The 23,465-nt window shown below is 39.5% G+C and overlaps 1 protein-coding gene and 1 long non-coding RNA gene across 5 annotated transcripts in view; both read right to left on the bottom strand.

Annotated features, from left to right (window-relative positions):
• Nucleotides 1-2,522, bottom strand: part of LOC122539940 (uncharacterized) — a 68,830-nt gene extending 66,308 nt beyond the window's left edge. The window contains exons 1-2 of one of the 4 annotated variants that reach the window (XR_015752503.1): nt 2,152-2,522; nt 308-400 (exon numbers count right to left, since the gene is read on the bottom strand). This is a non-coding gene — a long non-coding RNA (uncharacterized LOC122539940). The remainder of the gene's footprint in view (nt 1-307; nt 401-2,151) is intronic. The other 3 variants (XR_015752501.1, XR_015752502.1, XR_006309215.2) reach the window with 3 other exon arrangements.
• A 4,593-nt stretch (nt 2,523-7,115) lies between these two features.
• dlx3b (distal-less homeobox 3b) lies at nt 7,116-11,512 on the bottom strand. The gene is made up of 3 exons (XM_043675136.2): nt 10,972-11,512; nt 9,308-9,498; nt 7,116-8,338 (listed from the first exon to the last, which is right to left on the bottom strand). Exons 1-3 carry the CDS (start codon nt 11,303-11,305, stop codon nt 8,033-8,035), a joined length of 831 nt encoding a protein of 276 aa, XP_043531071.1. The 5' UTR covers nt 11,306-11,512; the 3' UTR covers nt 7,116-8,032.
• Between the last annotated feature and the right edge of the window lie 11,953 nt (nt 11,513-23,465).

Raw genomic sequence — 23,465 nt, 5'->3', positions numbered from 1 at the left:
ACATCCACTATCATACCTTTTGGATGTATTTCTAAACGGAGTGACGAGGTAGAGTCTGCTACAGTATATCCCTGATTAGCCAAGTAAATGATAAATCCGTCCTATCAAATGAGATCGATTAAGATATAATATGTGCTGATTGCCAGTCAGGGCTAGCGGCCTTTAAGCCCTCAGGCTTGGAAGAATGTGTTCGACGTTTTCCTGGGGGAAAGAAAATGCTGGAAGCGAATAAATCTATATTCCTCGTTCGGCGGTCTGACAGATACACCTGTATCTAACATTCCCAATTAAGAAACTCATTACTTACCACGTGTCTCTGATCTCCACTTGTCAGGTCTCACAAACTACAACACGTATTGAAATCCATGGTTTGCTCTCCCAATTTTTTGTCAAAGTCAGTCTACAAGACAAGATAGTGGTGTTTACAGATTTTAATGCATAATAGCTCGCATGTCAAGCCTCCCCCCGTAACATCTGCACTGGAAGCCGTGTGCAAAGCCCACTTCTCTGCTATTTTAAGATTTTTTTTATGCTTGTGTGAAAAGGGCTGTAATTAGAGCAATTTTGACTGTAGCTCCCTGAATAAAGCGCTTTCCATCAAGATAATTACCAGCAATTTTCAGTCGCCTAAATGCACTGCTTAATATGTAACAATTCCGAGTGGGGGGAAAAAAACGCGAATCAGGCAGATGCACCGGTTGCAGTTGGGCAGCCCAGATTTGAGTTATTATTACCTAAATTACTTGCAGGTGTATATTGTAATCAGCAAAATACTGATAAAGGAATATATACACAAAAGAAGTAGGATTGGATCGATAGTCAAAAAAAAACAAACGAGGAAATCTGCATCACAAATGGCGCGACAACATCCGTTATAGAATTAGCGAACCGAAGAGACAATAGTTCACTTCTGTATTGCTGGTTCGTACCAATGTGGACCAGCCCCAGCCGTTGTAGATTATTTAATAGTAAACTGCTAAATAGTCCAGTGAAATTTTGTTGTCTCTTAACTTTCACTACCTTGTAGGAAAAATTGTAACTCCCCCACAACCCCCTCCCCCTTCCATTAAACAGAATATAGAACATTACAGCGCAATACAGGCCCTTCGGCCCTTGATGTTGTGCCGACCAGTGGAAGCAATCTGAAGCCGTTCTGGCATGTTAGTTCATATCCTGTGAAATTGCAAGTGGTGGTATTAAAGTAAAATAAAATCAGAGAACAAAGATACAAGGATAAAATGAATTCAGTATCATTGGGTCTAAACTGATGGCTGAGATACAGAATAATCAAGTCACAAGCCAAGTGAAAGATAAGATCATGGGGTTCTGGTTTTTTTCTCTCCTATGTTGAAGTGCACCCTCTTTTGTTATTTCAGATACAATATCACCTAAAACGCATCCTTTTACTTTATTGACATATTCGGTCTTAACATATTTTAAATCTTATCCGTGATCCCTCTTAAACATTAGCATACATTTTTAAGTGACCTGCCTGGTGAGTTCAGCTTAGCCTACCCATTGACACCACCAGGCCTGTAAGTAATTTTCATGTACTGGAATACTCAGCAAATAATCTATCAACAAACCAGTTTGGTAAAAGGAGGGGAAGGGGGCAGATTATGCCCCGTTACACCCAATGCCTTTGGGGTAAATGGGTGATGGAGCACACAAGGGAATTATAAGTGGGTGTGGAATTATTTCAAAACTTGCATCTTGGCTGATGTAATCGAGGTAGCTTCTTAGTATTTTTTTTCCCAAATCTCCATTGCCTCCCCCGTACACAACAGTTACGTCCTTTGAAAAAATAATCCTGCCCGTTGTTTGCAGCAAACTCTCTGTCCTAACGGGTCGACCACCGAAACAAAAAAAAATGCATGACTAATAACATACCGAATCAGGTTGCTAAACGTTAAGAACGCCTTCGAGGCAAAAGAAACATACCACATGCAACCACAGGGGTGAGCAGAACACACATCCGTCTCCTACATCGAAACTTAACATGTTGCTTTGCGATATTGCTAGGTATCTCAGCATTCCTCCCTTCTATGTAGCAACACCTTCAATGCATAGGGCAGTATATTTCTTAACTCCACTGAAGCAAATATCCTGTTTAAGAGAATACGAGAATCATAGACGAAGGCGAGAGCTTACCTGCTATGGCTGGTGTGTTTACTCGGAAATTATTTTGCAGCCTGAACAGAATGGCAATTTGTCAGCCTCTTTTATTTTCTTCCCCTGAAATGCATGCGGTAAAAAAAAGTGCAGGAAATGGAGCTAACAACGCCGGTGCTGCTAGCTCTGGTTAAAGCTCCAAGTGTGAATTAATTCTGCTATCAGCGTCCTCTTTATATTCTCAGCTCAATTAGCCTTTATTACTGGCCATGTTTACTCATCGAGAGATGGGATAAAATGTGTTGAATAGAGAAATTGCTCATCTTTGCAAATTATAGGTAATTTCAAAGCTTGAGATTATAATAATAGCAGTCCAATCTGGACAGCCTACGTATAGTCTTCCAAACAGCATAATTACTGGAAAGGTTTAGGAACTCCAGAGAACTGAATTCATTATTTACTCTTCTCTTTGACGAACTTGGGGCTGTTTGATGAATACAAATCGTACAGATATAATTACAGTTCGGATTATTTTTTTTATTATTACGAGCGCTGGGACACATTCTCCAATAAATCTGGGAAGGATACTGCTTGTCCACAGTGAGGAGCCGAGATCAGACTAGGCATTTATTCCCTCTTTTCTCTGTGTGAAGAGAGAGGTTGGAAAGTGGTCTTTTTAAGGTGAGGTGAGGGATCTTTCAATGGGCTTTGTTAAAATACTTTCCGCTGTAACGGTTCAAAGAGTTGTGAGGTCAAACCGGGCTCCGGCAATGTAGATGAAATTCTGCTGCACGCTTTGATGTCTAAAGATCAGGGGGTTTAAAATCGCGTATACTAGTGATCCGCCTCGCCGGATCTCGGTATTTCTTTTCCGCCGATTGCAGACTCGGGAGGGGGCGGCAGTTCGAGCTCTCGACCCGGATCATACAGCGTGTTCACTTGACAGAACTGTTGGGACTGGGTTTCGTTTTAACCTTCCGTGGGCAGCCTTGCACAGAATCCTGGCATCAGGTTCGGGATTGTCAATTCTTCGCTTTAATTGAATCAACGCTACAGCAATACAAGGGGATTCATCACGATTCCATAGTTCCCAGGCTGAGGAATATTATTGAATGCAAATGGTGCCTTTCAGGCCGGAAAGGGTTACACTTAATTATTGCTCTTAGGGACGATGTTACATTACATGTTATGTAATGATTCCAGAATGCTGTTATATGCCATCTATTTCTTTTTTAACATGCACACCCCGTGCCGAAATTGGACACACTGCTTGCTTCCTTTCAACTCTAACCGTACATTCTAAATGTTGTAAGTGCAACATTTGAAATCAAGGACATTTTGCGACAATGAAATTGAAGCTTTAACCTTTTTCCAATTATGCATTCCCCCATCTCACCCCCGACAACCACCCTCCCCAGTGAAACCCACCCGCGCCAGTTTCACTTTCTCTCTGTCAATGGGCGGGCTATTTTTAAATCATGGCTCTAACCAAAGTATTTACGAGCTGCTCTTTGTACTGCAAAGCGTTCTTCTGAAAACAACATTATCTTTGTCATCCTCACCGAGATGACTGCAGTCCACTGCTCCCTCTACCTGTGTCACGTAAAATGCCAGCATTTAGATAGCCTCCACCTTTTTTGTGTGTCAGTTTTAAACAATTTTTCCCTCCTTCCAACACTCGTTATCATCAATTAGAGCCAGTAAAAACAGTTTGTCAAATATTTTTCGCACGAAATGCAGCACTAAGAAGTTACACACTGGTCCGTCAGTGTGATTTGAACCAATGTATTTGCAACATAATTAATATTCGACATATTTAAATGCAGAAATGGATTGTTATATATTGTTCGAAGAAAACATATATGTATTATTTTGTGGACATTGTCTATCCCTTCAGATGCCAATTTTTAGGCAAAGTCATCTAAAATTCCACCATGAAGTAAGGTGAGCAGATTGCAACTGCCTGACCCATCGAATAATATTCAAAAGCAACAAAAAAATCATTTGCTGATTTTGCAATTCGAGCGCTAAGTAGTTATAATATCCGGGCAGGGGTGCATTGGTGTGACCGCCACACCAACTGACAATTCGTGTTTCGCGAATCGAGGAAAAAAGTTCATAGAAATTAGAGGAACATTTATTAATTAAAGAACGCATTTTCTGTTCTTTGGATACGAACTTTGGTGGAAGTGTTACTTTCTGAAACTGAGACCTAAGGAAAGGTGTAAACAAAACCACAGCCGAAAGAGCCGCGGTTGCTGGACATCACAACCAAAAGCAGGAATCAGGGAAGCAGTTCTAAGAAAGGGTCACTGAACCCGAAACAGTAACTCTGATTTCTCTGCACAGATGCTACCACGCCTGCAGAGCTTTTCCAGCAATCTCTGTTTTTGTTTCTAATAAACAAAGCATTTAATTTCCTGGCCGCAATGTGAGTCGATGGAGTTTCTTTTGGGTTAACTTTGCACAAATTGTAAGGCCTAGGAAGTGCAGAGGGTTACAATTTTCTGCCGTTTCCTCGAAGGAACCCCCCCCCCCCCCCCCCCTTCACCACCACCCGTTAAATTGTTCTGCATGTCAACATACTTTCCTGTATGGCTATGGGAACAACATCATTTGCGTTTGTGCCATTTTTGCAGATTGCCGGGGTGGGGGGAACTATGAAGTTTCCGAAATAAAATGGGAGTATACCTCAAGCGTCTGGGATGATATCTGTCGAAATTCTGTCACTGGTCACCAAGAGTGTCTCGCTGGAGTTCTCCCTGTCTCTACACATAGCTGGGCAAGAACATTTTCTTTAAAGTAAAGAAATAGCGCGATGATGCATTGATATAAAATGAACGTAAAATGATGTTAATTTCTTCGATCAGTTCCCATAGGTGTTCCATGTACCTCACTAGGCAAGATGTGTGCATTTGCTAGAATTCTGTACACAACGTCCATCACAATATCTGCATGTAGTTACTGGGCTACATAACAACATGTAGTGTGATCAGCGATCATTTTCAACCAATTTGTCTGCGTACTTTATAATGATGACTGATAACTGATCATTGTATTTTAACTGCAGCCTGCAATTGATGTTGGTCACATTCTCTACAACTGCAGTCCTTGCATAGCGTCTGGCGAAACAATTTTATTCTTTTGCTCTATGGATTTCCACTTGATTTTTACAGCTGTTGCTACCGACTGAAACAGAAACTATTCATTCAACAGTGACATCGGCTTTCCTGGAGGGATTCTGTGTACGACTTGGCGGAATAGATGGAGATATTAACGTGACAGAGGGCAGAGTCATGGATAGCACAGTGAAATCTGCGGTCTCTGGTACTCCCGACGCAGCCAGTGTATTCCTCAAAGTTTGGAATCTGTCTTTACTTTGAGTTTCCCCCAATTTATCACTACGCTGTATATTTTGCAACATGACACACACACACACACACACTCCCTTCAATTACGGCGAGGAGACCGCTTTTAGGATTTCGTCATGTTTTAATTACTACCTAAGATATTTCCTAACGCTGCGTGCTTGTTACTCAGCCTTAGTTATTACTCGTATTATGTACACAAATAGAGAAAAATAACCCTGACTCACAAGCTCGCTGTTGTAAATAGTACGGTGCGCTTTTAAGTTCGAATAAGCCATAAACTGTCCACTTTATACACAGGCACATAGATGGGGAAATCAGGGCAACTATTCTACGGAATTGTACGAAATGGACCACCTATGGATCTACTTATGTGCAGAAAGGACAGTACAAATACACACTACAGAATGCCTGCGTTAGAAGCAGATGCATTATCAAGTTTTGAACTATGTACCGTTTTGGCACTGAAAGCAATGGCATTTGATGTCCTAGTCCTACATTAGAAATACTCCTGGCTTTATTTTTTTTACGGCGAGGCTGAACCTTGAGCGGTAAGCCTGTTAAAGATGCTGTGCAGTAAAATATGTCAGCGCAGTTACTACCATTGGACCTCAAGTCACATGTGGATTCGTAATTTGCATGGGGAATTATTGATAACTACCTGGGGATAGTGACATTTATCTCACTATATATCCAAACCAAATATTAGTTCTGCTGCAATACACTAGGCACAGGCATGAGTGGTGAACTTTGTCACTGGAAATATTTTCCACTCCAAGTTCGCTTCCAAGTAACTATCCCCTTTTATTCCCGTTCCCCTTCACTGGTAGACGCATCCTTTTCATTGCAAATGCCGACCTCTGTTACATTCGGTTGTTGAGTTCGGTAAGAATAGGGTTAAACCAGACAGCTCCTGTTGTAGTCAGCCTGGCAATTGCAACAGCTTTGATGCACTTGCTGGTATGTGAGCTCTAGCACGATATTAACCCCAGGCGATGGAGCAGTTTTTTTTCTGGCAGTCGTGCCTAATAAAATCCTGCTCCACGCAACTCAGTGTCTCCACAATGTCTGCCTGGCTGTCGCCTATAGAGCTTTTGCACGCAGCCCTCAAACCAAACTGCCTTTAATAGCAGGAGATGGGTGTACGTTTAACTATTTGCTTTCCATATGCTACCCTTACGTGGAGTTTTCGTCGGTTTTCATGTATGTTTTAATATTTCATTGTATTCCGACATTGTATCCAGCCCTGTTTGAGAAAAGGGGCCATTTCGGTAAAATAACCCATCTATTAGTCACATTTCCAAGCCTTTCAATCTTAGTAGAATGCAGGTGTAACCCAGGGTCACCATCCTGTTATATTGTAACTTCTAGAATTTGTACAACTGGGGGGAACGTCGGATATGGTACTCCGATTAAGAAAGCAACTTTAGCGGAACGTGAATATTTAATTATTTAATGGTGACTCAGGGAAAAAAAGAGACCACAGTGTGATTACGGAGTGCAGTTTAGAATAAGCCATCTTGTCAACAGATTTCAAGTTGTCATCATTTCTATTTCCTAAATAAAGAATATGAAAGCAAGTTGTGGAATGATGACTTTTTTTTATTATTATTAACATTCTCAAGGACATAGACAAGCATTTAAAAGATTTATTACAAAACAGAATGTAAGTTAAAACAGAGCTTGGTACTTCTCGGACATTCTTTACAAGCCAAATAGTTGCAATGAAATTTTCATGATTTTGAGGAGTTCCTCCCAGTGTCACATATATTCTTAAAAATTACCCGCAAGGTTTTTCTTAATTATTACTTTATAGCTGGAGTGTAAAATTTTATGTACACTTTCTTTTAGAAAAAGATACCCTGATAGAGCATCATAAATAGAGTTCCTGCTATTTGTCCACAGTTTGTACTCCATCGTTTGATCTATTGCAAACTGAATTCCCATTTTACAGTGAATACCATATTTTAAATCATACTGCATTGGACATCGTTCAATGGATACAATATATCTGCTACATCAAACAAACTGGCCACTACTCTCTAATATTATACAGGCAGTAATAATTTAACCACTCCAATAGATCCAAAAAAAACTTAAATAATATAACAAAACATAGGCAAAGGAATGCAAAAGATTGTGTGTTACTGAAATTGGGAAAATTATAACAGTTCAGTGTGCAGCGGAGATCTGACAACTGACAGAGTTACAAAATACCTCGATTTTGTTCCTCATATACAGTTATTGGTATTATGTACAAAACTGCTTTGTTTTACTATAGAAATGAATGGGGGTACATGCTGGAAATTTATTCCATTTTCCTGATGTTTTTAGTTCACTTACAGCCTGGCTCTTCTGCAGTATCGATGTAGAGTTTTATTCACTACATAACTTATTTATTTTTACACATCTGTGAAGAGTTTTGGCATATTTCTCACACCCCCCCTCACTAAAAGGAGCTATATAGACGCAAGTTGTTGTTGTCATTTTCCAAAACAGCAAGAGATCAAAAGTTCAAATGTTTCAAGGTTTTTGAAGTAAAAATAAAAGTTTTAATAGACTGCTCCAGTACTCTGAGGTGGTGGCTGGTGCAGTGAGTTTGTTGCTGATAAGTGAGAGCCTGAGGGGTGGGGTGGGTACCAATGATTAAAGTCTTCCAGGTAGCTCTGAGATGAATTATGAGGGGTTTGATGTTGGATGGGGTTCCTAGTTGAACTGTGGCTCTCCCAAACGGCTGGAGAAGGTGGTGAATTGCATGCCATCGAGTCGCTGTTGTTAGGACTGTGCTCCATTGTGAGCTCTCCATTTTTGTATAACTTCTTAAACTTGGATCTTCTGTTCTGAAACCAGATTTTCACCTGAGTAGGTGGGAAAGAAAATTTTAAAAAATGAAATTTGTGGTTAAGTCTTTGTTATTTAACATAGTAGAGAAAGCATGCAAATATTTAACAGGAAAGATTTGCCTCTTTATGGTCACTTAGACTAAAGGACATTTCTTCTATTTCAGTTTTCAGTTTTTAGTACTTTTTATTTAATCCCTGCAATCTTTCAAAGAATAAGTTCATTTTACTACATAGATTCTGTTCTGTAATCAGTATTAATCCAATCTCATGCTACACCCCTCCTCATTCAAATCTTCCATGTATGTATACACACATGGAGAGAAAATGTGGAAAACACATTTTAAGGTTTTTGAAATATGTTTGAAATATTTTCATACTGTTGCCTTGATACCTTTTATTTTTTATTATGTAGAAAACTATATATGATTGCAGGTAGGCACAATGCCAGATGTTTTCCCTCTTTGTCACTAATTTAATAAATTTGCTATTTTAAAAACATAATATTATATTAATGTCTGATAACAAATTTACTTTGCAAACTGTTATGTAAAAGCTTTCACCATTACACCATTTTATCTTTTCCAGTGGCAATAGGACAGCAATGATCAATCAATGAAAAAGAAACAAGACCTACAGTGAAAAATGTAAAATCTCATAAATAAGTGAATACTTATTTGGCTACATGGTGCATTCTCAAAAAGGCAATGAAACCAAAAGCATGGTAATGATTGTCTGTGAGAAATATTTGGAGAAAGCAGTGTAGTGAGAAAACTTGAAAGTGATGCACTATTTCAGGTAACATCGTATATATTGCTAGTATACCTGTTTATAAGCCAGTGTGGAAAGAAAGGTGACTTGTCTCAGCAGTAAAGCGGGTGTGGAGCAATCACTCCAGATACTTATTGCACCCTCCCAGGTTAAGCCTTAGCCCAAGGGTACTGATGTAAAGGCAGTGGGTGCACCGATACTGTGAATAGAGTTTACCTGTGTTTGCGTAAGTCCCAGAGAGGCTGCCAGTTCTGCCCGCTCAGGTAACGCCAGATACTGTGCCTTTTGGAAGCGTTTCTGCAGAGCTGCCAACTGGAAACTTGAGTATATTGTCCTGGGCTTGCGGATCTTTTTAGGTTTCCCGTTCACAATTCGCACTTCAGGCTCCGGTTCTTCTTTCACTGAAACTTAAGCACACACCAAAGAAAAGTTAAACATGGTCTCACAGAATAGTTGAGACTTCACATCATAAAAAAAAAGATGCAGCAATTCAAAATTCACACAAGGCTAAAACAAAATTGTTCTTTTTCCTTCTCATCCAAATTGCAAATGTAAAGTATATCAAATGGGTTGCAGAATTCTTTAGAACATTAGAATGCAACTTGAATAGTTGACTGTTGAACAGAAAGATACTATTAAAGCTCAGTTTGCCATTCTGTTAGTTCAGGCAATGATTCCTTGCATAATACTAATTAGAGAAAGAGGGAAGAAACTGCTAATTATTATTATTGTTAATTATTATTACACGATACAACCCAAAGGATTATTATCTAATTTAAATAGTGAAATCCCTTTTCATGTTTTCCACGTCATTCATATACAGCATAATTTTGTTTACTTATGTTTTATATCTGTAGTGTACCAATAGAGAAATAAAATCATGGCAGGATTAAGGAAGACATCCCCATACAGAGCAATGTCCAGTGCCCAAATGAGAAAGGTGGACTGGGGAGAATCTTTACTGTGTGCAACTTGAAATGATGTGGCCAGCTTTAATTTTCTAATCTGCATTTGTCCCTTTTAGAACTGTGACAAGATGCATTATAGCTGACTAGAAATTAACACAACTTTCCCAATCACGATGTACGATTGTTATATTGATGTTTCACAAACTAGCAAAGCAGCAATGCGCCTGAGCCTGAACAAAGCAAGTTCGTTCCCATCAAATGCTGAAAACAAGTCTTGGTCTTAACACTAGCTCGAACCCAGGACTTCTGTCCACCTACTGGTCTCGCAACCCTGTTAGGTTCAAATGTTACTGTAAAGAGCTAATCAGGTCTACAAAGCGAGCACTTTGAATAACTCCTAGTATCACTGAGCAGCAATTTAAAGTGATATTTTAAATTTAGTCGAGAACTTAACTTCCTTAAATAGTTTGGGTTGTCATTCCTTGGTTGATATTGTCAAGTGTGCCTGGTTAAGATTCTTATAGTTATTTCGCGCCTTAAAACATTTTGGTCACCACGGATGGTTCCAAAGATTACAACACAAGCCTTAACAAAGCCAAGTGTACTGTAGCATTGGGTAACACCTTACTGTCGATCTAAACCGCGTCAGCCGACCTCGAATAGTGAAGTGAAAATGTGTGTGTTGTCTGTCAAGTTAGATACTCTATTCTGATGCAGGTATCTCTGCACGGCATGTCAGCTCATCCAGCCTTATAGCGTCTGACAAATTATGTTATCGCTTTCTGTAACACTCCGTCAGGCATAAACATTCACGCACAAAGACTAGACTAACAATCTCCCTCTAACATGCAAACAGGCAAACCTCTCTTTCTATGAGGGAATGCGACATTATATATGACGATGCAGCAATTAGTTTGCACTTGGCGTCCGACTGGAATGGTCTTCGCAACTGGGAATTTCAAGAGACCTTACCTCTCTCGGCCGCCGATAGTTGCGGATCCCTGTTGAAATGGCTGTACTGACGGTACGAATTGCTGTAAACATACTCGGGTTTTTGGGAATAAGAGCCAGGCCCCGGAATATTGTTCAGATTAAATTGGTGGTACGAATAGTGGTTCACCGGTTGAGAATAGGCTGACGTCGAGTAGTAGTCGTGTTGAGGATGACAGGACTGTGTATTATAATAGCCAACATCTGTAGCCGTTGATTCTGGGAGGGTTGGAGAATCTTTCGCTGGGTGACATCCCATCGAACTCTGCATGTCTGTGAGGAGGGCAGGCAGCTTTTTTTCATAGGTTCCACTCATTGTTCCCAACGACCAGTTTCTCTCTCTTTTTCTTAAAATAAAAATACTTTTTTTAAAAAAAATAAAGCTCAAACTATGCACACATCACTGTGCACCAAGGAGATGAGATCCTTACAGCAACTCCAACCAAACTGATGGAAGCTCACAAGCCCGGCGTGCTTAAACCTCTAATTATATGGAACCGAAGGGTGGATACAGGAAGCTTATTGGTTCCACAGATGTCGCCGAGAAAAGCAGTCCAAGTTTTTCAGACTTCCCACGCTCATATTTGTGGAGCCAAGTCTATTATCCCTCTTCCTCAACTATTAAAAGTGTCTGCCTTTTTTTTGTGTAGATGCTCCCTCCAAGCACTCATTTGGAGGGGCTTGAAGAATTTAAGCAGAACTCGGAACAAGTCCCGACTAGCACTTCTCCGTTTGTAACTGGTTTGATTTCTTACACACACACACAGAGAGAGAGAGAGACAAAATAGGGTGAGACCCGATCTACTTGGGCGAGGCGAGATGGTGTGGTAGCGCCGGCTTGACATTCTACAGTTTTTTTTAACAAAAATCAAAGCCTGCAAGGAAAAAAAAACAGACAGCGAGGCGAGAGGAGTTCTGCTCGTTCCTGTTCGAGCCACATTTATTGTCATGGCTACGTGTAACTGAAACTTGTGCTGAAAGCTGAAATAAGCTAAAATTTACAGGAAAGGTTGATACAACATATCGGCCTTGGATCATACAAATATCCAAACCCTTTAACCTACAGCCATAAACTTTTTAAACCGTGTATACCAACTTTTTAAAAATAATATATACAGTTCCAAAGCTACCTGCAGCCTCCCAACTGAGTGTTTTAGTTGCAGGGAACTGGGTGTGGTTTAACCTGTGTTGCTGGTTTTACCATGGTTTCAGACGCCGGAGAGTAAAATATAACACACACATCTAGAATGTCTCCACCTTTCTTACTTTGTGAAACACCCTTCCCACAGTGAGTCCGAACAAGCTGCAAACCGCTGACAGACATAGTGACTCACGGTGGGGGGGTAGGTAAACGAGCTGAGGTGTCCCGGACTGTACATGCCGCGGACGCAGTGACACCAACATGCTATGCCGCATGGACCCAGACACCGAGAGGGTGACCCTCTCCCCCCACCCCCTCCCTCCCCCGCCCACGTTTACCTGACCGACCGGGAGAACGAGGCAAATAAACAATGCGCAGGATCGACCAGGCTCCCCGGAAAGATCTCTTCGCTTGCGGGCTTTGAGGAGAACTTAAATAACTCGGCTCCAAAATGAACGAAGGGAAAGAAACTTGCAGAAAACAAACGGCGGAATTTTGCAAGTGATTAGCACAAAGTTTGAGGGAAGGGACCGGCTCGTTATTTTGGGATGTGCTTAATGCAGACTGACAGATCCTACAAATGACCACATCTTGTAATATTTCACATCAAACATTACATTAATGTAAGGTGGTGCTTGTATACCCCCCTTCCTGAATATCTAACAGGAAACATTTTCACGGCCTCTGTTCGTGAAGCTGAAAGAGGGCGAACTCCGTCACTAACTGATATTGAACTTGGTTTCTTTCTCAGGTTTTACTCTTTTCAGCTGCACCCCCCCCCCCCCCAAACTATTTCGCATTCTCCCTGAATCTCAAAACAATATTTCATGCTATAGGCGGATTATAATCAAATACAAGACAAACTGAACCGAGTTCCTATTCCTTATAGATCACGCAGTGGTAAAGTCATATAGAAAACACCGTGCAAAGTTAGTTTACATTGTTTCAACTCCCGAGATCAGTTCCTTGCAAATGCTACTGAATAACGGAGAAATTACACACTTTCGCTATCACACGTTTGCACTACAAGCTAAAATGCACCTCATATTTCAAATAATGACTGTTCTAAGAATATTTCTGGCGCTGGGAGATTGAGTTGATAATTAGTAATACTGGCAGATTTGATATACAATGGTGCCACCTAGTGTTCCCTCCGTACAGACTTGGCCCCGTCCAGTATTTGGAGCATAGCTGTGAGTCGCTTATTCCCAAGTTTAGCTTCGGTTAATTTTGATTTGTCTGGAACAAATGTTCATGGTAAGCAATCTTGCCACCATTATCATCTATCAGACAGAAAGCCTCACGCACCTGAACGCGGCTTAATCAAATATCTTAACAAATCACCTTTTAAACTTTAAAATAAAACATAAAGAAAACCTGAGGCTGTGAGAGATCTGAAGCAAAACAGACCTGGTTGACCGAAGGGCCTGTTCCTGTACTATACCACATTCTATATTCTAAAAGTAGACACTGCTGAAGAAATTCAACAGCTCTATCAGCATCTTTGCTGAGAAAACAGAATTAATGGTTCCAGTCCCAGTGACCCTTCATCAGAAGCTTTCACACTCCATTGAACACTCAAAGGTTGACAACGGTTGTGTCTTCCTGCCGTGAGGATTCGATAGATAGGATGAGGAGGTTTTTTAAATCCTGGCATATCCTGAAAAGTGACCCTCAAAGTGCGAACGGTACTGTTAGACAGTGCCAGGATGTGAGCTGGGAGTAACGCTCATTCAAACCTGAGAACAATGGGTCCTTCAAATCTCATATGCACGCTTGCAGTACAATGAGCTTTAATAACGTCGCTATCTGCTACATGGTGATACATGAACACAAGAAGAGGTGACACAATCTGTGAGTCAGACCAAGGAAGGAACATTATTCAGGATACCATTCGTGATTTCTAACGTCAACAAAGTCTGTGAAATTATCTGAAACAAAAACGGAAATTGCTGGAGAAATTCAGCAGGTCTGGCAACATTCGTGGAGAGATAAATCGAATTTCCGCCTCCAGACCCTTCGTCAGAACTGTGCAGAAATGATCTGCTTGGATTTAACATATTTTGTTAGATGCCAACGTAGAAGTTCAGCAGCCATTGCCTCTTTTATTCTATGTAATTTTATTTCATTTTCTTTTTGGTGAGGAGCAGAATTGTCAAAGTCTTCGTCAATAATTCTTCACCGAAGCAAACTGACTTCGGTTTTCATACAAAATGCTGCGAGTGTTGTTGAAAGAAAACACAGAATCTGTTGAGAAAAACAGTGCTGAAGAAATTATACCGGATTGGGAACATTAACTCTGTTTCTCTCTCCACAGATGCTGCCAGACCTGCTGAGTTATTTACGGAGTTGTGAATATTTAGCTGCCCAATTAGCAGCGAGTGAGGTAAATCAGTCTGAACCGGTAACTTTTTTTTATTTATAAGCGCTGCTGGAAAAGCACAGCGGGTCAGGCAGCATCCGAGGAGCAGGAGAATCGACGTTTCGGGGCATAAGCCCTTCCGGATGAAGGGCTTATGCCCGAAACGTCGATTCTCCTGCTCCTCGGGTGCTGCCTGACATGATGTGCTTTTCCAGCACCACGCTGTGGACTCTGATCTCCAGCATCTGCAGTCCTCACTTTCTCCTATTCATAGGTGCTGCCTAGTAGTCTTGTTTTTTTACCCCAGAAATATTGTTACCAACAGAGTCAAACAATTGGACAGTGATTGAGATGCTGTGATTGATAAAACAGAAACAGCTGACAGAGTCCACTTGACCGGTCACCATTTGGAAGAATTAAAGACACCTCAAGATAGCAAGTTTTGAGAAGATTTGTAGCTCAGGTTGAGGTTCTGGATGTAGGTTTGCTCGCTGTGCTGTCATTTTGTCAACATACTAGGTAACGAAACTTCTGAAAATGAACCTTCCAGCTCAGTGAGCAAACCTACATCCAGATACCTCAAGATTTCAAGCACTGACCCATCATCCGCACTTTCTGAATCATTCAGGAGCTGACTGAATGCAACTTCTTATAGCTTAGTTGGTCTGGCGAAAGGAGCAAAAAGTTATAGAAAAACTACATTAGAAACAGGAGTAGGATACGGCTGCTAATCCGCTTGAGCCTGTTCCACCTTTCATAGGATCATGCTGCTCTGACATTCCCCATGTGCAATTGTCTGCCCTACCCCGTTACCCTCGATCAAGAATCAATTTCAGCCTTAAATATATGCAAAGACTCTACTCTACCCTCTCTCTATAGCAAAGAGTTCCAAACAGTCTCAACCTTTGAGAGAAGATATGCTTCCTCCTGTCAGTCTTAGCTTGGCACCCCTTCATTCTAAGATGATACCCACTGTTCCCAGACTCTCCCATGAGATCCAACATCCTTTATGTTAACTTTTCAGATTGATAACCTTTTGTGAAAGATGCTTCCAGAGCTGTTGAGAATTTTCAATATTCTCTGACGCTATCTTGCATTTCCAGCATCTGCAGAATTTTCTTTCATGTTGGACCTTTCTGTTGTTAATAGCAGGTTTCTAATATTCAGGTTTTATCTCTCCAGAGAAATTGTTCACTTTCATGTAGTTAGAAGTGGAGTAAAGGCATTTATATGGACACACAGAATAAGCATTTAACGCTGATTTGAAGCACTTTGAAATTTGGCTGAATTTAGATTTGTAGTCATGCAAAATACACTTAGCAGGGGTCTAAGACCATCTCCAAGAAAGAGTTGAACCATATTGAGCTTTCCCCCTGCTGCAATACATCATAAGCAAAGTTTGACTCAATGCCAAGTTTAAAAGCTTAATTCTAATATTTTTGATCTTACCAGAAAATTAACTGCCCCAATGAGACTGGTACTCATAGTACACATAATTCCATATATTACAAAGCCATTTCAATACACAGAGGTGTATAACCTAGGGCTTTTACACCAACACAGTATGCAGAGTAATCCCAGAACACTCACTGAAATGTCAATGAAACTTGGTGTAGATGAGTTTAATTTCACTGTGACTACAATTTGGCTAAACTAGTAACCACTATTGCAATAAAGACAGAAGATTCTGAGTTTATGCACCATTTTAAGAGTTGAACATTTAATCTAGGCTGATAATGTAATAGTAAATATACAATGTACTGTCGGAGATGCCAATTACAGTTCATGTGCTAATACCAGCATCTCCCCCCACCTATTACAAATATAAATGCCTCTTAAAGTTTGATAAAAAGAACAGGAAGTAGAATTGATCAACATTCCTCCCCAGTCACTACACAATGCAGGCCATTGTTTATGGGATCCAGTTTAGAGAACAATTGACTGTAGAATTTACTTGCATAAAATAATGAATTATTATTAACAAAAGATAATTAAATGGATTCAAGGACTTTTGTGTTTTCCATAGTGCAAGAGTTTTACAAACTTCTTAAAACACACTACTAAACAAGTGTGTTCCATGCTTCAATAAAATTATTTTGTCCAGTACTTTAAGGAAAATTAATTTAGTTCAAAGAAACCTGCACAGTCTATAACCCACTCATTCTAACTCAGTTAACCCCTTAATTAAAACAGAGAATTAAAGTATTTGATAAGAACAAGTCAATATTAGCATCATCTCAGCCACTTTTGATTTTATCTGAATTATTTAAGTCACATTGGATTTAACGAAGATCAAGTTGGATTCAGAACTTGTTAATGACTCTACCAGGACTGAGGCATATTTGTTCTTTGATCCAAATAATGACCATCTAAGATCAACAGTGAGGGATATATTTCTATACAGGACAGTTTTCATAATCATTCACTGTTTTGAAATGAGTAGATCAAAGTCTATCATTCTGAAACGTCCTCAGATAAATTTAAAAGCAAAATTCCACCTGTCAGTGATTTTGCTAAAAATCATTTTGCCACAGACACGGAATGGGTAATCCCTTTTAAAACATCAACAGTTTTGATAAAGTATTGATGGGAGGAATCTCACTCACTTAGCGTTGAATGTATTCTAAAATGTAAGTTGAATGCTTAGAAAATATGTTTTGAATTAGCCATTACTTTTCCCCATCTGCCTGTCACACTCGCTTGTCTCCATTTAACCTGTAGAGACTGAGGTGGTGAGCAATTAGATAAGTGGCTCCTGGCTACTCTGTCAGCAGCAGGAATCCTATGAGTTTGATGGAATTCACAGCTTCCATTACAGCAGTGTTCAGATCTTATAAAATAAATCACTGTAAAGTACCCAGTTGTCAGTTGCTCATGGAACTTTAAAAGCAAAGGGGGTGTCCATTAGGTTTCACTTGAAATGGGTTCAAAGTTGTTGGAGCACCCACTTCACATTAGCCCTGATCTAGTTTGAACCCCAAGTCTATTAATAGCTTGTCAGTTGTGAAAAAAACTGAGAAAATTGGCTGACTCTCATGCAGAACTGTGGGAGCTTTGACTATGAGACCAGGCTGATGTTTCTGGCAAGGGTCCCAAACAGACCAGCAGCATATGGAATACTACTTGGTTCTTCTGGCTTTGATAAAACTGAATTAAAGTTTCCTGTCCTCTCTTTCAGGCTTTTGATTGCACATCTTGAAGCCTGGTACAGATGGGTAGGCAGTGAGGGACACACAACCTGTGTAGACATTTTCTAATCTGCTGTTAAGAGATATTAGTACTCACCTCTGGAGGAGGTGGGACTTGAACCCAGGCCTCCTGAGTCAGAAGTAGGGATACTGCCACTGCACCTTAAAAGCCTCACACATGCTGGATATTTGAACATGTAAATTGGAAGCAGTCACTTCATATTGAAAGCATCTGCTTTGCATATTCACCCACCCTCCTTCCTCTTTAAACAGATGTGTTACTCACCTATTTACAGACCTTCCTGGAAATTCTAAAGCTGATCCTAAGGCTGAGGAAAGCCCACCTCCCACACCCCATTCTCACCACATTCTACGGAGGGTTCATTGAGAGTACCCTGAGCTGCTGCATCACTGCCTGGTTCAGGAATTGCACCGTCTCGGATTGTAAGACACTACGACGGATAGTGAGGACAGCCAAGAAGATCGTCGGGATCCTCTTCCCTCCATTACAGACATTTACACCACACACTGCAACTGAAAGGCTAAGAGCATTGTGGAAGACCCCACACACCCCTCACTCAAACTCTTCTCCCTCCTGCTATCTGGTGGAAGATACCAGAGCATTCAGTCTGTCACAGCCAGACTGTGCAACAGTTTCTTCCCCTAAGCTATCAGGCTCCTTAACACAGTATGATGGAATCTTGCCAATTTGAAATTCTTTGCATGACTTCAAATTGCTCTAGAAAAATATTTATTATTTATCATTCTTCGATATACCGTAACTTGTGTGATTTGCACTTATTATGCACTTTATGTAGTGTACGATTGTGTGGTTTGTGCTGCCCATGTAGAATCCTTGGTCCTGGAGAAACACGGTCTCATTTTTACTGTACCAGTTGTATATGGTAGAAATGGCAAATAAAATATACTCTGCTCTCTACTCTACTCTAATGGAGTAGTTAGAGTGCTATCCCTCTCCCCACTGACTTTCATTTGCTGATCCCTAATTTTCTAGGCAAGAAATAAGCAACTGGTGGTTAAGCATTTCCTCCAAGGTTCTCAGCATTTAAAAATATATTCTTTAATGATTTGTCAAGTTAACTTGCAAGTCATATCAGCTATTCCTTTGAAATGACACTAATCCAAAATGTGTTAAGATCAAACCCTCTCTCATAGTAACATATAATATGACTGGTTTAGATAAGCCTGCTCAACTCTTAGCCAAATGAAGCCCATATTGAAATAATTAACTTGTCATTGTCTAAGAATTCATAATAAAAAGTAGCTTCACTGTATGTTTTTTTCATTAGTCATTTAAAAAGAACTAAACAGTGTTTAAGTTGCTCATGGTATTCTTCAAAGAGTTGGTGACTCCTAAACTTTGCTCCAAAATAGACTTGCAGTGTAACTGATGGCTTGGGAATTTTCTATGCTTCATTTTCCAATTCGGTGAAAACTAACAGCTCTTCAGCACTAAACTGCAATCAATGAATCAGGTAAACTCACGCAAGTTAAAATAATCACTTCCTCAATGAGTGTGGGACATTTGTTTGGTCATTCTAGAGAGAGATTTCTTAAATTAAAATGTACACATTATTTTATTTCTTAACTTATTTTTCAGATTAGAACATATTTTATTCACTTTTTATGAATTTGCAAAGAAAAATACTTCCAATCATGTTACATTTTTGACATCCTTTGCATGTCTTAAGAACTTCAATTTAAATAAATGTAGGATGCTGTCTGATCCGATGTGATCTCCAGCATTTGTTGCTTTCAATTTAAATGAATGACTTGTTGTTGTTTTGTAGATAAATATAGCCACCAATTTATGCATATTACAGTTTCACAAGAATCACTGACATGAATGACTAGCTATTCTGTTTGGTGGTGTTTATAGAGAGAAACCTCGGCAGAGTTACACTTCTGGTCTGGTTCAGCTGAGACCGCCGAAACATGTTTTGTTCACCTGAACAGGCATATAGGCATCAGCTTGGCATTTTACCGAATGGACATTATCGCTGATGGTCGAACACTTTCTCATTGTTTTTGGAGTGTGAACCTCAAATTTGCTCTTGGAGTGGAGATAGAACCATTTCATTCTGACTTATGATGAGAGAGCTTCTACAGAGCTAACCAGAAGTTGCAAATCAACAAGAATGGAGGTTCCAAAGGAACGCTATATTCCCATTAACATGGTGTACACAAATCATTCAATTTTGAATCCAATAGGAGGATGATGTAGTATAATCCAGCATTAAATTATGATCTCCAATGGCACCATATTGAGTCAGTGTGAATAAGGAGACTGGAGAGTATTGTCTGCTGCAGAAAGCATTTCAGATCGGGTCTTTATTTTGTGCAGCAGATTGCAGATTTTCTTGCTGCAAAATACATCTTATTATTTTCTTTGCACAAGCGAGCGTAGATTTTTTTTAAGCCTTAACAATGAGTCTCTTTCTGTGCTTCAGCCTTTTAGTCAGCTTTCAGAGGCTTTCAAATCCACCATATATAGGTCAAAGAAACAGCAAACGTTTGCTTTTAGGTTCTTTGGAAGCTTGGGATGTAATGCTCTCAACAATGAAAGTAAAATAATATGCCTTTTCCAAAATGCACAGACCATATTAAAATGTTCACTTTGAAAGCGAATAGCCTGGATGCTTTACATAAGGAGGCTATGTAATTTCTTTTGTGAATCCTCATATAACTATTCATTTAAATATGTTATGCTGTTAACAGTGGTCTGGTAAAGGAACATTAAATATTTGATATTAAAATCTATTGCAAGTGGAACCAAAGGAGCTTGGTTTAAATTTCACCTTAATAAATGTCCTGGTGCTGACAAAAGGTAGAGTTTGCCATATTTGAAAGACATATTATTATTTTACAACTTATGCAGAGTTGTTGTTCTCTTAACAAAATATTGATATCTTTGAGTATTAGGGTATTTCTGAAAATGGTGCTAACCAAAGTTTAAGTTATCTTACTCTTTCAGCTATTGATCTACCATGCATTTTGCACATTTCACTGCGTTATTTATCAATATTCAGACAAAGTGCAATGCCAACCGATGATATTACATGTATCCCTGGCTTTCCAATCAGCATTTTACATTTATTAATAACACACACTAAGTTTAGACCAGAAAGAAGTTGGTGGAGAATAGATGACAACACTCAAAGTAAAGGACACCGAGTGATTAAAACAACTTACATTTAACAGTACTTTTCTCAGAATATAGGCTATGGCATGCAAGGGTAGATTTATTAGCCATTTCTATTTGCTCTGGGTCATTAAAAGTCAACCATGTTGCATGGTGCAAGGGTTTAATGTAGTGGCCATATCAGGATGGGGTGGCAGGTTCTTCTTTCTTAAGAATATTAGTGAACTAGTTGGGTTTTTACAAGAATCCAACACATGTTCTTTTTATTTGTGTGTTAGTGTATGAGTTTTCCAGTACACAGGTGCACGACATTGCAAGCTGGACTGACTATCCTAAATTGGTTGTTCGTATAGTTCTTCACAGGCTCAGAATTATATCGAAAATATTGTCCAATTGCATAATTGCACCTAATGTTGGAAACAATGTTGAGAGTTTTGCAATTGCTGTTTAGTTAGGTCAGTATTTTGCTTAAAGCAGACAACTAAAGGGGCATGTTATTTGATACTATCCACCAGTCTTTGGAATGTATAGCTTACATACCTGGCATCACACTGGCATGAAAATTCATATACCACATTAGTAATGCAGATTTATTTTTTGACTTGGCCTCATTCTAATAGTGATGGACATTACTCCTAATGCAATGAATTATGCACACGCTGCTTCTGTTTCAACTCAATAAAATAGGTAACATCACTCTTTGGTTCATTTTTTAGAGCAATATCCTTACATATCGGAATCAACCTACCTGTTTTGAAATCTAAATGGACTTTAGTAATTAACAGTCATTCAGCATTAATTGCTACATTTTCTATGGCCACACCTCTACCAATCAGAGTCCCCTTGCCAACTATTCAACACTCTTTTCTTATACTGTATAAAGTTGGTTTCCCTTTATTGACATTCTTGCAAATGGTCCTGATGAATGCAAAATGAAAAGCTTCAATAAACTTTTTATTTTTTTCAAAAATACTCCATTTTATATTTTCATGGCCCAGCACAGGAAGCTCTTATAGTAGTTCCCTGTCCAGAACAAGCATTCCAAACACTAGGGACAATTCTACTTTATCTGTCCAACTCTCCATTTCTACCCAGCTTGTCTGAAGTGTATTAATCTTTCCCTAATCTCTCACTGATCTGTGAACATTTCTAGACCCAGGCTACTGCACCTCTCAGTCTTTGTATTAACGCAAGGTCATCAGCCATAATGGTCACTGTCTGAGCCCTGCCATTCTCATGTTCCTGTACTTGAGTATAGGTTGAGAAAGTTGTGGAATATTTGAACTCTAAGGAGAATTACTACATGAAGATTTTCATAAGCAGCCTCAATTTCCATTCCCTGTACCCATTGTTCAAAAACCATGCTGCTTAATCTGTTCAAATACCAGAGACGTCTGGTCAATCTTTTGCTTGAGAGTGAATACTTTTTGCTGGTACACTTCTGACACTAAACAATATATGCAAAAGCTTCAAGTAATTCCTTTTATTGCTTCTTAGATGGTTGCACACCCTTCAAGTAAGGGAGTGTAAATGAGCGCCTGAAAGAATGACTTAGTAATTGGAAACTGATTGTTTCCAGTATTTGAGGGAGCAGGAACAAAAGGCTCACAAATATAAAATTACATGGAGGATATTTCAAACAATAGGCAGGAAGTTATGAAGCTGTGCAATTCACTTCCAGGGTTAGAGGTCAAAGTTGAAGTTATATAAATAAATAAGAGTAAATTAGTTGACTGATGAAATGGAAGATAAGGAAGGGATATGGGAACAGATTAAGTAAATTAGCATATATGGAGCCGCATAGAATTTAGAGCACAGAAAGCTTCACCTGAACCTTGTGCTGTACTCATTGGACTGAATCAATAGGGGGTTCCTTCACTAGAAGAAAAAAGCTGAAGGCTGACTTGATAGAGGTCGTTGAAATTATTAAAAGTTTCATTAGAGCAAATGCGGTGAAAATATTTCCATTATGAGGATGTTAAAAGAAAACTAAGGGCAATATATATTTTAAGATAATAGCTAATAGATCCAGTAAGGAATTCATGTCCACAAAGCCTTTTGGAGTTAAGAACTCATTACCTTGGAGAATGGGTGAGTAGCTTGGGCACATTTTAAGAATGAGTGTGACACTGGAAAAGCACAGCAGGTCTGGCGGCATCTGAGGAGCAGGAGAGTTTTCGTTTCAGGCATGAGCTCTTCATCAGGACTAATGCCTGAAATTTCAACTCTTCTGCACCTCAGATGCTGCCTGATCTGCTGTGCTTTTCCAGTGACACACTTTTCAATTCTGACTCTCCAGTATCTGCAGTCCTCACTTCCTCCCACATTTTAGGAATATTAGATGTCCTCATGGGGTGAAAGGGGAAATGAAATCGGTACAGCTAGGATGAAATGAAGATGAAAGAGAGGACACACTTATTGAGTATAATATCCAGCATAGATTAGTTGGGCTGTATGTTTTGCTATTGCAAACTGTTATACGTAGACAGGAAATAAGACTATGCTTTCAGATTTTCATTTCCATTTTGGATAAATTGGATAAATGAAGAGATCACGTTACCTAATTTGTATTGTGCCCAAGTTCAAGTTTGTGTTATTAAACATAAAATTTGAACTAGGTTG

Source organism: Chiloscyllium plagiosum, unplaced genomic scaffold, assembly GCF_037043375.1.
Source record: "Chiloscyllium plagiosum isolate Xiang-an unplaced genomic scaffold, Cpla_swu_hap1 HiC_scaffold_32, whole genome shotgun sequence".
Taxonomy (NCBI): domain Eukaryota; kingdom Metazoa; phylum Chordata; class Chondrichthyes; order Orectolobiformes; family Hemiscylliidae; genus Chiloscyllium; species Chiloscyllium plagiosum.
Note: the sequence above shows the minus strand (reverse complement) of the source record. Positions and strands in the feature narration are given on the sequence as shown.

What these genes read in the sequence shown, in the direction of transcription:
- dlx3b (XM_043675136.2), bottom strand. Translation starts at nt 11,305, where the DNA reads ATGAGTGGAACCTATGAAAAAAAGCTGCCTGCCCTCCTCACAGACATG. An exon ending in ACTATCGGCGGCCGAGAGAG is followed by an intron (nt 9,499 to 10,971) that starts GTAAGGTCTCTT and finishes TGTGTGCTTAAG; the next exon opens with TTTCAGTGAAAGAAGAACCG. An exon ending in TGGGACTTACGCAAACACAG is followed by an intron (nt 8,339 to 9,307) that starts GTAAACTCTATT and finishes CCACCTACTCAG; the next exon opens with GTGAAAATCTGGTTTCAGAA.